This window comes from Sinocyclocheilus anshuiensis, unplaced genomic scaffold (assembly GCF_001515605.1).
Source record: "Sinocyclocheilus anshuiensis isolate Anshui unplaced genomic scaffold, SAMN03320099.WGS_v1.1 scaffold1472, whole genome shotgun sequence".
NCBI lineage: Eukaryota > Metazoa > Chordata > Actinopteri > Cypriniformes > Cyprinidae > Sinocyclocheilus > Sinocyclocheilus anshuiensis.
Genome location: NW_015542453.1, coordinates 978,073 through 994,489, shown reverse-complemented (window position 1 = coordinate 994,489; position 16,417 = coordinate 978,073). Strand labels below are relative to the sequence as shown.

At 38.0% G+C, this 16,417-nt stretch overlaps 1 protein-coding gene across 1 annotated transcript in view; it reads right to left on the bottom strand.

The window, feature by feature from the left end:
- Positions 1–227: 227 nt before the first annotated feature.
- The window catches only part of LOC107693699 (ADAMTS-like protein 2), a 20,035-nt gene continuing 3,845 nt past the window's right edge, over positions 228–16,417 (bottom strand). The window contains exons 2-18 of the mRNA XM_016493165.1: positions 15,715–15,857; positions 13,636–13,711; positions 13,325–13,427; positions 12,873–13,018; positions 11,986–12,109; positions 11,401–11,481; positions 11,135–11,310; positions 10,574–11,006; positions 9,076–9,418; positions 7,778–7,881; positions 7,571–7,697; positions 7,219–7,432; positions 3,989–4,144; positions 3,718–3,888; positions 2,783–2,959; positions 329–473; positions 228–250 (exon numbers count right to left, since the gene is read on the bottom strand). Of these exons, the coding sequence (XP_016348651.1) occupies positions 228–250; positions 329–473; positions 2,783–2,959; positions 3,718–3,888; positions 3,989–4,144; positions 7,219–7,432; positions 7,571–7,697; positions 7,778–7,881; positions 9,076–9,418; positions 10,574–11,006; positions 11,135–11,310; positions 11,401–11,481; positions 11,986–12,109; positions 12,873–13,018; positions 13,325–13,427; positions 13,636–13,711; positions 15,715–15,857 (2,742 nt within the window). The remainder of the gene's footprint in view (positions 251–328; positions 474–2,782; positions 2,960–3,717; positions 3,889–3,988; positions 4,145–7,218; positions 7,433–7,570; positions 7,698–7,777; positions 7,882–9,075; positions 9,419–10,573; positions 11,007–11,134; positions 11,311–11,400; positions 11,482–11,985; positions 12,110–12,872; positions 13,019–13,324; positions 13,428–13,635; positions 13,712–15,714; positions 15,858–16,417) is intronic.

The following is a 16,417-nucleotide window of genomic DNA, read 5'->3' as shown; positions in this document are numbered from 1 at the left end:
CATTAATCTGGTCTAAATTTCACAGGAATTAGCTTGTGTTGAGCCAAGATAGATTCACATGTGCTTTTAATTGAGCCGAGCGTTTTAACACGCACTCGTTGCTGTGTTTCATTAAAAGGTACAGCATAAACTACTTGCAACTGGCATGATCAAATAACAGCCATGCCAGGGTGCGTCCTTACAGCATCTTTCCAAATAAAGATAGATTGGATTTCTTTTCAACTCACTCAAGGCCTGTCTTGTTGAAAGTCTGCAATGCGTAGCCAAGCTTAGATGGGAGACCTCAGTTAGTTTGTACATGTAGTGCTGTGGTTTGCTATAACAGTACCTGGTGGCTCAGTAGTGCAGGGCTGCACCTCACAGCTCTGCCTGGCCTCTGGTCTCAGTGTTGAATCACAGCTATGGCCCAGTTCTTCTCCTTGATAACACTTCACCTCTCGCACACGCACTCCAATCCCACATGTCTTACTGCACTGCAGGGCACAGACACAAACACATGTGAGAGGCAAACATTTCAATGAGCCATTATCCAGAACAGATAAATCACTCTCAAAGTGATGTGCAAAAGTCACTTTTAAACCAAGCTTTCTGTTGGTCAACAAGGCAAATTTGTATGAGCAACTTAAACACAAACAAAAATGTGGGGAAATTTTTTTGCTCTCACATGAAACTCACATGTGCGGATTCTTATTGAAATGACTGAATTTCACTTGTGAAATGACTGCAGCTTTAGGAGGCGTTCACATAGAATATGTTCTTGAGCTCACTATTGAGATTTTACATCTCAGAATTAAGATATTATTTCTTGTAACTGCAACATTATTTCTCACAACTGTGACTTTTCTTGAAATTGCAACTTTTATTTCTCATGATTGCAGTTAAATCTTTTTCTCACAATTTTGACTATATTGCCTCCCAACTTTATTTATTTTCTCAAAACTACAACTTTCTTGTAATTGCAGCTTTTTATTTTGTAATTGCAATTAAATCTCACATCTCATGAGTCCTCACTTTATCTCACAATTTTAACTTTATATTGTCTCACACAAATTACTCATAATTGCAACTTTAAAGTGCCCCTATTATGGGTAATGAAAGGTTCATATTTTGGTTTTGGGAGTCCCCAACAACAGATTGACATACATGCAAGGTCAAAAAACACTTTCATTGTCTTATAATATGCATTTATTTTTACCTTATTTGCTCAACGACTCCCAAACAATTTGTTTAACGATTCATTTTTCCAAACCCCTCCTTTGCGTGACGCTAATCGGCGGTGATTGGTCCGATTGGTCTCATTTTCATTTCATAATGCCTGATAAAGCAGCCTTTGTAAGCAGTGCTGCTTTGTGTTCAGCGTTACCGAGGAAACCGCTATTTTACCGCTTTGGCACCTAGTGGCAAAGAATGAATTTGCATTTTCATTCAGGCCAATACTAAAAGACCAACAAGTGGGCGGGCAACATGCTAATGTTTCATGTTGCTGTCAAAATGAAACGGCTTGGGATTCGTTTTAAAAACGACTCGTTTCAATGATTCAGAATCGACTCTTTATTTTGAGAGACAATAACTTTATACACACGGTGCACTTTCAGATTTAAAACTTTGCAGGATGTTTTCATTCACTTAGAGCTATGTTACACACTGCATGAAAGATAATTTTCAAAAATCCATAATAGGGGCACTTTAAATCCCGCAGTTTCTTATAATTGTGCCTTATTTCTCTTAATTGCAATTAACTCCCATATCTCATAATTGTGGCTTTATCTCACTATTTTGACTTTATATCTTTTCACATGATTTCATTTCTAATAATTGTACCACCAATGTTGGAGAAGGTTGTAATAGGTTACAGATTACAAATTACCCTTTTTAAAATGTAATAAGTAGTGTAAACATTTCAATTACTTTATTAAAGTAATATAACTAATTACATTTGATTACTTTTGATTACTTTTCTAAATTTCAAACAAACTGAACAACTGTTAAACATTTTAAAGCAGCAGGGTTAACCTTACAGTAGGACTCAACACCAATTACTGTCAGACTTTCAAAATCCTTCTTCACTCGAATTAAAATGATAATAATTTCATTTTAAAGCACAGCCACCACAAAATCAGACTTTAGCACCTCTTTTAACTTTTGAGGTTAAATACAGATTTAAATTCATAAGATATTTTAATAGTTATGATGCCGTTTTTGAACTCAAATCTTATTCTTATTCAAATCCTATTTAAATCAATTAAATCCCCCTTTGTAATTGTAACCATTTTCATAAGTAACTGTAATTTAATTACACATTTTTTCCTCAGTAACTATAACAGATTACAGTTACATTTATTTTCTAATTAAATTACATAATTCTGTTACATGTAACTTGTTACTCCCCAACACTGTGTAGCACACTTATCTCACAATTGCAATTTGTCTCACAATTGTGACTTGATTTCTTATCATTGTGACCGAGACTTTATTTCCCACTACGTGACTTTATGTCTTACAGTTGTAAGGCTTCCTTATTAAATTACTAGTAGGATGCTGAACATGAACTCGATGAAAAAATTACATTGATTTGAAGAACACAATATTTGTTTAAAAATGGCATAAGAAATATTTTGTGTAATACATAGTGTTATATCATACTTTTCACTGTATGAACCTAATGTGTCAACATCCCAATGCAATGAATACACTATACATGGCATAAACCCCCTCAATTCTGTAGAACATAAAAAGTTTAATAAGAAGCCAAACCAGGTAAACCATAATAACCCCTCCTAACCTGGGACCAGGATGTGGTGAACCACTTGGAGCAGGGTCTCTCAAAACAGGCCGCACTGTCCGCAGGTCTGAGGGATCTGTCACACATCCTTTCAGGGAACTCCTTGAAGACGCCACCCTCCAGCCCTGCACACACCACCTGACGCGTCTTCACCCCACGGCCACATGTGGCATTACACTGGGAATGTTCAAGACAAAATACTACAGTAAACAGCTCATTAAACACACAGGAGCTGTGCTGTTATTGTTAAATTAAACAAAAACTATTAAAATTGTACGTAACACTTTACAATAAGGTTAATTTGTTAATGTTAATTAATGCATAACATTAACTAAAAATTTGCAATACATTTGTTATAGTATTTATTAATCTTTGTTAATAAAACTACAACTGTTCATTGTTAGTTCATGACCATTTTTTTATATTAACAGATATAACTTTGGATTTTAATAATGCAGCAGTAAATGTTGAAATTTATATTAACTGAGATTAATACATGCTTTACAAGTATTTTTCATTATTATTTCATGTTAACTAATGTAGTTATCTAATGTCAACAAATGGAACCTTATTGTAGTGTTACCAATTCATTAATTCATTACTTGAAATGAAGATGAAAAAAATATTATAAAACTATTAAGTTTATTTAACTTATTAACTGAAATATGTGCCATACAATTAATAGAAATAAACTGAAATAAATATAAATTGAAGCTAAACAAATATAAAAAACAAAAAACTAGTAAAAATGATAAAAGCACACAACATAATTACTAAAACAAACGAAAATGAAAACTGAAAATATAAAAATATAAAAATACAAACTCAAAATATTGATGAATACTATAATAGCATATAAATAATGCTAAAATAGCAATGCATAGGAGATGGATGGGAAACGTTACCATAAACTGCAGTACATAGGGGCAGCTCACCTGTTCCCACTCTTGCTCCACCCAGTGGGCGGGGCAGTTTTTGTCTCCACATGGATGCACGGCCAGCGGCTTGAGCTCTGGATCACACTGGCCATCAGAAATCAACTTCCCACTGCTGTTCTTACACACCACATAGCGTCTCATCCTGCCCTCCCCACACGGCCCTGAGCACTGAGAGAGGGAGAAGCAAAGACACATAACATCATGTTTAAAAGACAATCTAATGATTTAAATTTCTGTCATATTTTACAGGACATTTTCTGAAACCCACTGGCCCCCAGTCAGAGACGGTCCACCTGCGGTCACAGGGCGGCCCCTCGCACTCTCTCTGGCTGACCGGTCTGGTGGACTCGTTACAGAGTCTGGCCTCCATGGAGCAGCGCACCTCACGGCTCCTCACTCCATGACCACCGCACCGCGCTGAACACTGTCAGAATGACAAACAACCATTACTGTCGCGTTTGAAGCACTAGTGGGTCTAAACTAAAACTTTTGCATTTGACTCACTGTTGGGTCTTGATTAAAACTAAATCTGAAACTTCATTTACATTTTAAATGTAAAAAATTAATTACTTGAAATATGATCATCGTTAACGGAAAAATAATAAAATATAAAAACTTTTTATTTCATCTAGTTCTCATTTTAATTTAGTTTACTAAATTAAATACAAAATACAACTAAAACAAGAATAAAACTATTATAATATATAATACACACTTTATTTTAAGGTCCAATTCTCATTAACAAACCATTAACTATGACTTTTGCCTCAATAACCTACGAATTTGCTGCTTATTAATAGTTAGTACGGTAGTCGTTAAGTTTAGGTATTGGGTAGGATTAGGGATGTAGAATATGCTCATGTAGTATATGTGCTTTATAAGTACTAATAAACCGCCAATATTGTCACGCTACGCTGTTCAGGGAGCACGCTGGAGGCACGAGGAAACATTTAACAGTCTTTAATCAGGGTCCTCGCGCCGTAGACAACAACAGAGGGAGGCATAGGTGGAAGCTTGGGAGGAGGCTCAGGAGGAGGACGGATATCCGGGAGGAGGACAACGGGCAGAGACCAGGGAGGTGACAACGGAGGGAGGAGCCAGGGAGACGACAGGAGGGAGCTGGAACAGGAGGATACAGGCGGGACCCAGGTCGCAGCCATGATGACAGCCCACGGTGGAGCCGACGGAGGGAGGAGGAATGGCCACTGACTCCAGGGGGCCGAGAAACGGCGGTGGAGGAGCCCGAGGCGGAGACAGACAGACAACCAGAAGCCAGGGGGATGCCGAGGATCCGGGGGGCCAGGGTGGAACCGAGGACTCTGGCGACCGAGGCGGAGGCGGAGATCCGAAGATCCACGGCGGAGCCGGAGTGACTGAGGACCAAGGTGGAGCTGGTGGGAGGGAGGAGCCTAATGGAGCCGGTGGGACGGAGCGACGAGGTGCAACCAGAGGATCGGAGTCCAGAGTCGATGGCGGGTCGACACTCGACCAAGGTGGAGCCAGAGGGACGAGGGAGCCCGGTGGAGCTGGTGGATCAACGGGTGACGGTGGAGGTGAGGGAGCTAGGAGCCGAGGTGGAGCCGCTGGGTCTATGGGCGAGGCAGAGTCCGGGCTAGGAGCCGAGGTGAAAAAGCTGGGTCTACAGGCCGAGGCGGAGTCCGGGCCTCGGAGGCTGGAGGTGGAGTCAAGGGATACTCCAGCCACGGCGACGCTGGAGGATGGCAGTCCTGCGGAGCTCGCACCATGCTGATGGTGGGCTGAGGGAAAGCAGAGGGGCTGTCAGACGACAACGGAAGACGAGGCTGGAGCGGGTGGGAGGGCGGTTGGCGGAGCTCCACTCCGCGCTCTCACCGTCCACGGCTTGCTCCCTCTCGGCACTGTTGCCGGCTCTCGCACCTGGTCTGACAGGTAAGGCTCTGATTCCGGGGCGATCCTCCGCTCAGTCGCTCAGCTTTGCGCTGGCTCATCGATCGCGGTGGGAATAGGCTCTCCGTCATCGGTGGGCTCGGGCTGATGCTCTGCACTGCGGGGAGATGGTGGGCTGGGCTCTGGGTCAGGAGCGGATCTGGCGAGATCATCCACGGGGCAGATGGTGAATGGCAATCCGTTTCTCGCCAGAGTCCACTCCACAAAGGCGGCGAAATCCTCTCGAGGACCATCTTCGGACGACGGCGCTCTGCTTACGGTGTTCAAGCTTGCGTCATAGAATGAGCAGAGCACGTCGTCCGGGTAGCTGGTGGTGTTAGCCAACAACAGGAACAGTCTTGTATGGTCCTCGAGAGATTTGTCCCCCTGCTCCAGCAGGAGGAGGAGGAATTCCGAACGAAGGAGGGGATCCATGGACACCACGGGAAAAAAAGGACACTGTATAAAAAAACGAAACAAAGAACGGAGGGTAGACACGGAGGTTACTGTTTTCGGTCGGGTCTACTGTCACGCTACGCTGTTCAGGGAGCACGCTGGAGGCACGAGGAAATGTTTAACAGTCTTTAATCAAGGAAACACTTGGAATAATCCACAACAGGAGCTTAAGCAACACACGTAGAAAACAAGTAGACCCGACAAACACTGAACGCAAAGGCAGAGACTTAAATACAAAGGATAATTGGAGAAACACAGGTGCATATGATCATAATCAAACTAAATGAGGACAGGACCATGACCAAATAAGGAAAAACCAGAACAGAAACAGGGGCAAAACCGGTCCATAATCCTGACAAATATGTTATTAATAGGCCTGCTAATAAGCAACCTGTAAATAGTGAGAATTGGTCCCTATACTAAAGTGTTACCTAAAATTTAAAATGCAAATGGGAAATATAAAAATAAAAACGAATTCAAAACATTTTGAAATATATATAATTCACATTCATTTGCAGTTACCATGTAATTAAAAAATCAGTTCACACACGATTTACAGTTTATTTTAAGGTGTCTTTGTTACAGTGTAATTATACATGTAAGTACGGAGTAATATTAATTAACATACACTTACTATATGGTTAGGGTTTGGTTTAGGGTTACTTGCAATAGTAACTACCCAGACAGCAGACAGTTTCGGCCCAGATCCGGCCCACATCTGGCCCGCATGGATTTCACATGGGCCAGATGTGGGCCGGATCTGGGCCAACACTATGTTGCTGTCTGGGTATGGTATTAATGTAATTATGCATAATTAATTGTTATTTTAATAGTAAGCACATGTAATGTGTAACAAGGACACCTTAAAATAAAGTGTTACCACATATTCTTTCAAAGTATAATATTTCTGTAATAGGTGCTCTTTTTAAAAGCATGCTAACTTTACTTCTTTTTCACAAGGGTTTTCTTCGTAAAGCTGCTTTGGAGCATTTTGTATTGTGAAAAGTGTTACACAAATAAACTGAACTAAAATCAAAACAGCTAAATGTGCATAAAGGCATCAGTTTTGGCGGTTAATATTCAATTCACATGAAGATTTTAAACAAAGCCTTGATACTAAAGCCTTTACACACTGACCTCAGACCACTCTGAGATCTCCCACTGCGGACCGCAGCTTTTGCTCTTGCAGGCTTTCCGTGTGATGGGCTTCTGCAGCTCCACAGCCTGACACAGCTCATCATAAACAGAGCTGTCAAATCCCGGCGCCATCATCTTCCAGCAGCGCACCGTGCGGAACTGAAACCCCTCTCCACATGTCCGGGAACACTCGCTCCAGCGACTAGTTTCCCACCTGCCTCAGAATACAGATACTTAAGATCTGTCATCAACAGCATCTACGGCTTCCAAACATCTACACCTATGAATTTACCTATAGTAAAGCAAATTATATCAAAACTCAAATAATCGCATGAAGTTTTCAGTAACAAACCTGGGCAGGCACTCTTTCCCTGTACAGAATTCATGTGTGGGCTCCGGTCTTGTCAAAGCGTCGCAGTAGCTCTCATCCACCTCTGACCCGTCATAATTCACACATAAGGCATAAGATGTGCTTATGCCTACAGACACAGTGTATAGTGTCAGGTTGGTTGTGTGTTTGCAAATGTGTCGCACTGTCTGTGTGTGCTTGTGATTTCACCTGTTGTACATGTTGAGCTGCAGGGTGCATACGCAGAAACCTTCCATCTGTACATGTCAGGCATGCTGATATCACGATCTAGAGATTCCACCTCAAACTCATTACTGCTGGAGTAGGAGAAAAGAGAATGAGAAAAAGATGGTGATCAGTGCTGGTTCTTTTTTTTTTCAACTTTTACTTATGTCACACAATTAAAATATCATATATTATATTTTTCTTATCTAATGTTAAAACAATGTTTTTCATGAGTTTCACAAGGAAAAACAAGTCTGTTTTAACAAGAAAATTAGGCCTTTATATGCTATCATACAGCATAGAAATTTTTTTGTTGCTTTCACTTAATAGTAACAGATAAATTACAGTTACATTATAGCTATATAATTCTGCACATTGTTTCAAATTGTTTTGCAAAGTAAATTGTTTTGTCAAAAAAATAAGCTTAATATAGAAACAAAAATTAACCTTTATCTATTTAAAAAAGTAAAATATATGAAATATATTTAAAAATTCATTGCTAAAAAGAAAATGTTCATTCTTTTGTGGTCGGACCAGTGAAAATATTGGCTGGCCAAAACAAAAATAAATAAATAATCCAATCCAATTGGATTTTTTTTTTTCTGAATTAGTCATTTATTTATGACAAGACAAAATATACACCTAAGAAATTGCTACAAGAGTTTATATGCCATTTAAGTGAATAAGGTAAGATAGGAATTGGCCAGTCTAAGTTTGAGTTGTCTTGTGGTCCTTTCCCAGTTCTGTTCTCCTCATTTTTTTCTCCACATGATTCCTGTCTCAATTCAAACTGCCCAAATACAGCTAGAAAAGCCAAAAATATAACTATAAAAAAAATTAAAGCTTGTTATTTTACAGTACATAGGCTAAAAAGAGTGCACTTATAACTCAGACCTTGAAATTACCCACCCTGACGCTTTCACACTTTGTATGTTTGCTTAAGTCCGAACAAGAATTTGATTCACTGGACTACATTATCATCAATACAGTTACTATAGCAGAAAATGTAAATCCCCCGAGTTCCTACATATCCATAATTTAAGAAAAGGTCAATTTATTTTTAATAATTTCATGTTAACTTGCCTTTTGAGAACTGAAGGCTTGGAAAGAAAAACCTTTCTAACTTTTTCTACCCTAACAAGCACATCTGTGGAAAGGATGCAATGACATTTTGAAAGATTGGTGCACATTTCCATTCATAACAACTCAAGCCAGACCGTGGCAATAAATATGTCAGAGCATTCATCTAAAGGCTCAATACACTCATATGCCTTCCATCTGACCTCTCGCTGTGGGGGGTTTGCACTGGCTCCATCTGGTGGAGCTGGAGAAGGTTGGCCTGGTGGCTTGTTGAGTCATTAGTCCTGGCCTCAAATACAGACTCTCCATCTGGACTGTGCATGTCCAGGTTGCCTGGGTAGATCTCCAGTGTCAGGCTGTTGTCCAGTGAAGAGTTGAGCTTGAGTATGGCACAACCCGTGAGTGCAGAACCGTCTTTACAGGGCTGTCTGGAGCCTGAGGGCCATGACGCTCCATCATAGAAGAGACTCTTCAGCACCGGTGTAGATGTGTGGTTGGAGTCACTGGAACTAGACGAATCACCATCAATCAGGTTGGAATCAGGGCCTGGACAACAGCAAAGCATGTTTAAATGTGAAATCAATCAATCAGTCAATCAATCCATGACATCTTAGTCTTAGCCTTTTCTTTATAGCATACAATTTATGTACAATATATACAGTACATTAACTAAATATAAAATGGATATTTTAGATGACTTACAGAATGTACTCTGTATTTAACAAAATATAAACTACAATTCAAAAGTTTGGGTTCGGCAAGATTTAAAAAAAAAAGATATTAACACTTTTATTGAGCAAGGACACATTAAATTGATCAAAAGTGACAGTAAAGGCAGTAAAAACATTTATAATTTAAAATATTTATTTTCAAATAACTGCTGTTCTTTTCAACTTGTAGAAGAAATGAGCACCAAATTATAGTGACTGAAGGGTTATGTGACACTAAAGACTGTAGTAAGCTTTGCCATCACAGGAGTAAAATACATTTTAATAAATATATTCAAATAAAAATAACAGTTATTTTAAATTGTAATAATATTTTACAATATTACTGTTTTTTTTTTTAATGCAGACTTAGTGAGCATGTGACTTCTTTCAAAAACATAAAAACATCTTACTGCCCCCAAACTTTTGAATTATATATATATATATATATATATATATATACACCATATTTATATATATTTGCATATTTAACATGTATTTAATAAACTCTTTAGTATAGCTAATAATAATAAATTATTTTATATCGGTAGCTACATCCGTCATTAACTCTAATACAATTATCCAGAATTAGTTATAATTGAATTATTGTACAGTACACTTAATTATTGCACTATGAATACTTTTCAGAACTTTTTTCTGTTACAGTGCATAGACTAAAAAATATATGCATTTATACCATACCTCTTTAAATTCAAGTTCTGACACTGATGTTGCTTTCACTTTTTTTACACTACATTTACCTGAGTTTGAAATCATGTTTCATATTGTCAAAATGTTCCCACATTTACATCAATCATGAACCATACTGTAGTTCATATGAAAAGAATACCCTTTTTCCAAAAAGACCCAAAAGCAGTTTTCAAGCAAAACACAAATCAACTGAAGCTAAACTTTATGGTCAGTCAAACCCAGTCAGTCCGTACCAAATCCTCTAGAGTGAAATGCCAATGAATGAACCCTAAAGCTTACTTACCAAAACTACCTTGTGCCTCAAGATGGTGCATTTCATCATCTAGCTCGTTCTGGAGGACCTCACTGGCAGGTCTAAACAATACCAGACCAGGCAGCTCACTGAAGTTTACAGACGCCTGAAGTTCCCACAACAGCTCCTCATGACCCACATGCACATCCACATTATCTTGAGGTCCCAGTGAAGTGCTCTGGTTGCCTTTCTTTCCATACTCCTTACGAGCCTCGATTTCATTATGAGTGGAGGAGAGCTCCGTAGAGGACATGTTCACCTTCTGCTCTGCCGGTGATGGGTCTTTGGATGTCTTTGACATCAGGTTGCTTATTTGAGGTTGCTCAGGGGTAGAGACCATGGGAGGTGCCGCCCTCAGCTCCGGAGCTCGAGGAACTGTGTACTCATATGTGATGTGAGGCATCTTTCCATTGAGGTTGTAATACTGAACAAAAAGAAAACAGGTACTTAAAAAAGACAAAAATTATACTATATACCAGCTGTCTGAGATATTTACATATGAGATAAAAATAAAAACATGGTTGTGAGGATTTTACATACCTATATACCTACCATGACATTCAGGGCCTGATGGGTGGGACCCTGAGCCATGATGTACTCAAAGCCATCAGAGAAGAGGTTAGCCGGCCTCCTATACTTAAAGACTGTCCCAGCAACATGGAAGTTCTGTGGATTGTCAATCACACTGTTCCCATTGAAGAAGAAGTGACCAGCTTCATCAGACAGAGCTAGAAGATGATGAAAGATACATTTCATCGTTTTTTCTCTTTTCTCTTTGCCCACCTGAATTTTGACAGATCAACCCAAGAAACTCTTACCCAAGATATTTTCAGTTTTCCGCCGCTCTATGATTTGGATATCAGTAGCACCAACCGGTATATTGGTTATGAACACATAACCTAAAGAAACAATGACAAATGAAAACATTTGAAATGATCTGTTACATTTAATTATTTGTACATAATGTTTGTTTTTAATGAGTGTGTCAAATTAGACATCTTTGTTAAAGAGATAAAATTCTGTAATTATTGACTCACTCTGATATTGTTCCAAACATGTATAACTTTACTTGTTGTGTGGAACATAAAAGAATATATTTTGAACAATGTTGGTAACCAAACAGTTTCGAGTTCTCATGTCGAAAAATATAACGGATGTCAATGGGAATCAAACTTGTTTGGTTGCCAACATTCTTCAAAATATTTTCTTTTATGTTCTACAGAACAAAGAAAGTTATTCAGGCTTGGAATGATATGAGGGTCAGCAAGTAATGACAGAATTTAAATTCTTGGCTGAATCCATCAATTTTGGTTATCCCTTTAATTTATAAAATAAATGGATAAAAGGTAATAAATTTGGCCAGAGACTGTCTATTCAACCCTTAATGCTAACATAAGGTATACCTAACTGTGTGATCCCTTTCCGGTAAGATCCTGAGACACGATAACAAGAACCTCCGTTTCCACCACAGACTCCACATTTGTCTATGGTTTTACTGGAATACAATTTCCCATCACACCCTACCACCTGCAACCAAGAGAATAGAACAGTTAGCACTGAGCATAACCTCACAAACACGGGGCAAATGTGATCTTTTTTTTACAGAATAACATAAACCTGATCTCTGTCCCATTAGATCATGCTCACCGACCCATACAGTACCTCATATTTAGAAGATTCTTAATTATTCATTCTCATATCCTCTACTATTACACTTATATTACCTTTGCTGTCATCTAACACCCATTCAAAGTTCATCTTTAAAAACACTAATAATTTAATAACACTGTTAAATGTAATCTTTAGCAAATCTCAAAACGAATATCCATTTTTCATTTTCTTTTTTCATTCATTTTAATATTAGGGGATATTTCAATATTGTCTATTTACCCGTCTGCTATAGCCTTAACATTACAAAAATATATAAGTCATAATTGTAAATAATAGTGTATAACTACTGTAATTACTAATAATAAATATAATAATATATAATTTATATTTTATATAAATTAATATAATATATCAATTTCAGCTCAACAGATTCCATGTTTCTATGTCTGGTTTTAGATTTTATACATTTTACATTTAGAATAAATTGATGGCAATTCATGATTTCTTCTTACAAGACCTATCGCTATCAACCAATAAAGCGATTGTCAATTGCAAAACTGCTTTGGCTACAATGTCAAGCATCCTTAATATATAGCCTTAATGTAACCTTCTCAACTTACATGACCTTGGCTGCTTGAAGCTTGGAATAATCTTTTCACCAAATATTATCCTGACACACCTGACACTGGCCCTCAATGCAAACACCCTGGTAGACTCCGTCCCTGCAGAACGTCCCATCATGGGCAGGCACCGACAGCTGCCTTTCTCCTGTGGTTGTGGTGCACTGGAGGTCACATGGCTTATTGGAGATGTTGATGTAATCATCTGAACAGGAGGTGACATCAGCAAAACATCATTACGATCTAGACTTTGGAGAATTCCTCTAGAGACAATAGGTCTTTATGGAATTGAGAGGCCTCTTTTGTACATAAGGGACTATGGGCTGAGGAAATAATCCTAAAGGGGCATCTGTGAGCTATAATAGAGCTGGCCAGGGGCCAAGACAAGAAATTCAGAAGAGTCTAAAACACTGAAAGGCTGAAAGACTAGGAAGCAGAGCAAATTAAAGCGATCTGAAAAAAACAGAGAGAAAGAGGTGGAAAAAGAAAACTCTGAGGGACGTTTTTTTACCCGGATAAAGTGGAACCCACTCATAGTGCTTCCTGCCGAAGGCTTTGGCATTGAACTGAGAGCACTGGTGCTGTTTGAAGCTGATTCTGCTGTTTGGGCACGGCTAGGCAAACATCCAGACAACAATAAAGACACAGCTCGTGAGCCAGGCAGCAGGTCAAACAGCCTGCAGATATTAGAGCTTCAAGCCAACATGTGTAAAAATGCACAGTTATGCCAGATGGCTTGGATGGAGTATTCACATTATTATGGGTTATCCTTTAATTATGCACAAACATCTTTATGAAGATCTCATAAACTTTTGGCCATACCTGATTTGTACACAGCTGATACTGTTTAGACGGTCCAGTGCAGAAGGAACTGTTGATGTTTTGGGTCGACGTCAGTCTGAAAAAGGGTTATCTGTATATAAGACCTCCAGATCTTGATGGGACATTCAATTTTTACTCATTCATGAAATGATCTGCAGATATCCAAAATTCTAGGAATGCACCTACCTAAGTTGATTATGATTTTACTGTTACAGTGGACATAGCCGATATAAATTTTTTTGTCTTAAAAATATTATAAATAAATTCAATAAAATAAAACATTAAAACTTAAATAAGTCGTTTTCAGTGAATTTAGGCATCTCGACATTTAAAAAAATGATATTCATTTTCAGATTTGTTATAGATTGTATTTAACATTTAATAAATGATTAGTTGTTTCTAAAGATACATTTTAAGTGAGTGCAAAGGCGATATAAATGTAAACATAGAGGAAATGAGCTGCACAATTAAATATCCAATATCAAACATTTCAGATGATTTAAAAAAAAATTATAATAAATAACATGAATATCCCTTGAAAATCCGTCCTTTTTCTACTTTTCTATCATTATTACTGAATAAAAACTGCCTACACCAGTACTCGACCAAACCAGTTCAGGATGGTTTATCCAGCTGGGGACCAGTGTTAGTTTAATATAATTTATATACTGTTATAGTTTTATTAATATTTTTAATTAGCTTTTAATTTTTTATACTTTGTTTTCATTTTTATTTAATTTTTAGTCATTTTGTTATGTGCTTTTGTCATTTTTATTGTTTTTCTTTTCTAAATATTACTATTTGGGTTTTATTTATTTTAGTTGTTTAGTTTTCATTTATTTCCAGTTACTAAATTTAGTGCTTCAACTTATTTCTGTATTTCGGTTAGTTGCCAAAGAAATATTTCTCATTTTTGTTTGTTTAGTTTCATTTTCGTTATTTTATTTTTTATTTCAGATTAATTCCACATAGTTTTAGGCAGTAAACTAGTTAACCGGTAACAGGAGTACTTCAGCATCCCATACTGGTAACCAGCATCCATATCCACAGCATATGCCACTGGGATCCCTCTAAATGTTTCCATACATGATTCTCCTCATCTTTCTAGCTCTCTCTGTCCCCTCCCCCCACGCACACACCTTTCGCTGCCTCCACCATACTGGGAAGTGCTAATGGGAGCCAGCTGGACTGGCTCAGCTAGGGCCCTTATCTCCAGTGGAATCTCCATTTGCTCTAAAAGCCATTTTATAAATAAGTTTGTCATTCTGAGCAGAATTCCCTGTGTCATGTGGGCCAGTGGATTGATGTTCATTCCACATGACATTCCTATGGGTGCTCTGGAGGATATTAGTCAAGGGGGAATTCTCTCCCATTTCCCCCTTTCTCATGTGAGGGTTCACTTGGGTTAGTCTAGTCTGTGCTCTGGTATAGGCTGAGGAAGGGAACGTTGATCTATACACGTTTTATCTTTAATGGATGGAAGAAATTCGATTTTCATATTTTCTCTTTCTTTGGAGAAAATTAATAAACTATTTGTTTAAAATAAACTAAAACAAATAATACATTTAAATAAATTGATTACAAATGTAAAAATACATTTAAAAATTAAATCATTATCTTTAATGGATGGAAGAAATTCGATTTTCATATTTTCTCTTTCTTTGGAGAAAATTAATAAACTATTTGCTTAAAATAAACTAAAACAAATAATACATTTAAATAAATTGATTACAAATGTAAAAATACATTTAAAAATGAAATCATTTAAATTAAATGTAAACAAGTTGCAGATCAATCTTGTTAATTAAGTCAAACAACATGAAAGAGAAACTGTGCATTCAAGGCCAAATAATCCCACATTAAATTAATTCTGTGACCTTCAAGTTGATCGTGAGTGACATTACCCGGTGTGAAAAGTGGGTTCAGACCAGGGTCAAATTGACAGCTCTCAACCCATAGTGGAGAACCTTGCACAATGCATCAGACCTGTCACTTCTGATTAGTACAGAATCAGAGGGTCATTTTTCCTCGGGTGAGCTAGATCTAAATGAGCTTGTGTAATATCTGAGAGCGGCGTACCTCTGCTGCAGACAGTGACGCTCTTGAGAGCGCACTCCTCCTCCGCAGGTACGGGAACAGGTGGACCAGCTGCTCCATTCACCCCACCACTGCGCTACCTCGTCTGGCTGCCTCTGGAAATCCTCCCTCCCCTCACTGCTGTCCTGGCAAAGACAGATACACAGTGCTTCACTGCTGCACACTTGCATGATAACATGGAAAATCTGCAAACAATGGCAATTATTGTCAGACACAAGCACTTCTCTGTGTAACTTGTGGGTAAAAGTGGTCATGCCTCTCAAGGCACTAATATTAATCAAATGTTGTTGTAGTACAGATCTTGTTTCCTATGTTGGACTCAAGCATTTATAGTAAAGTATTAAAAACTGCACCTTATTTAAAGAAAACGGTTGAAACGTTATATAATACAGAATATAAAGACTTTGTAGGATTTTGGAATTGAAACCACTTGTCATATTGCAATGTTTTTATATATTTTTAAATAGATAATATTGTGATCTTGTTTCCTGTGTTGGACTTAAGCATTTACAATGAAGTATTAAAAACCTAATTTTTTTTTTTTTTTAATGGCATGGTTAAATTTTAAAGGTGACATATCATGAAAATCGGATTTTTCCAGGTTTTAAGTGCTATAATCAGGTCCCTGGTGCATCTACCAACCAAGGAAACGTGAAAAAGATTAACCCAGTAACTTTGTTTTGGT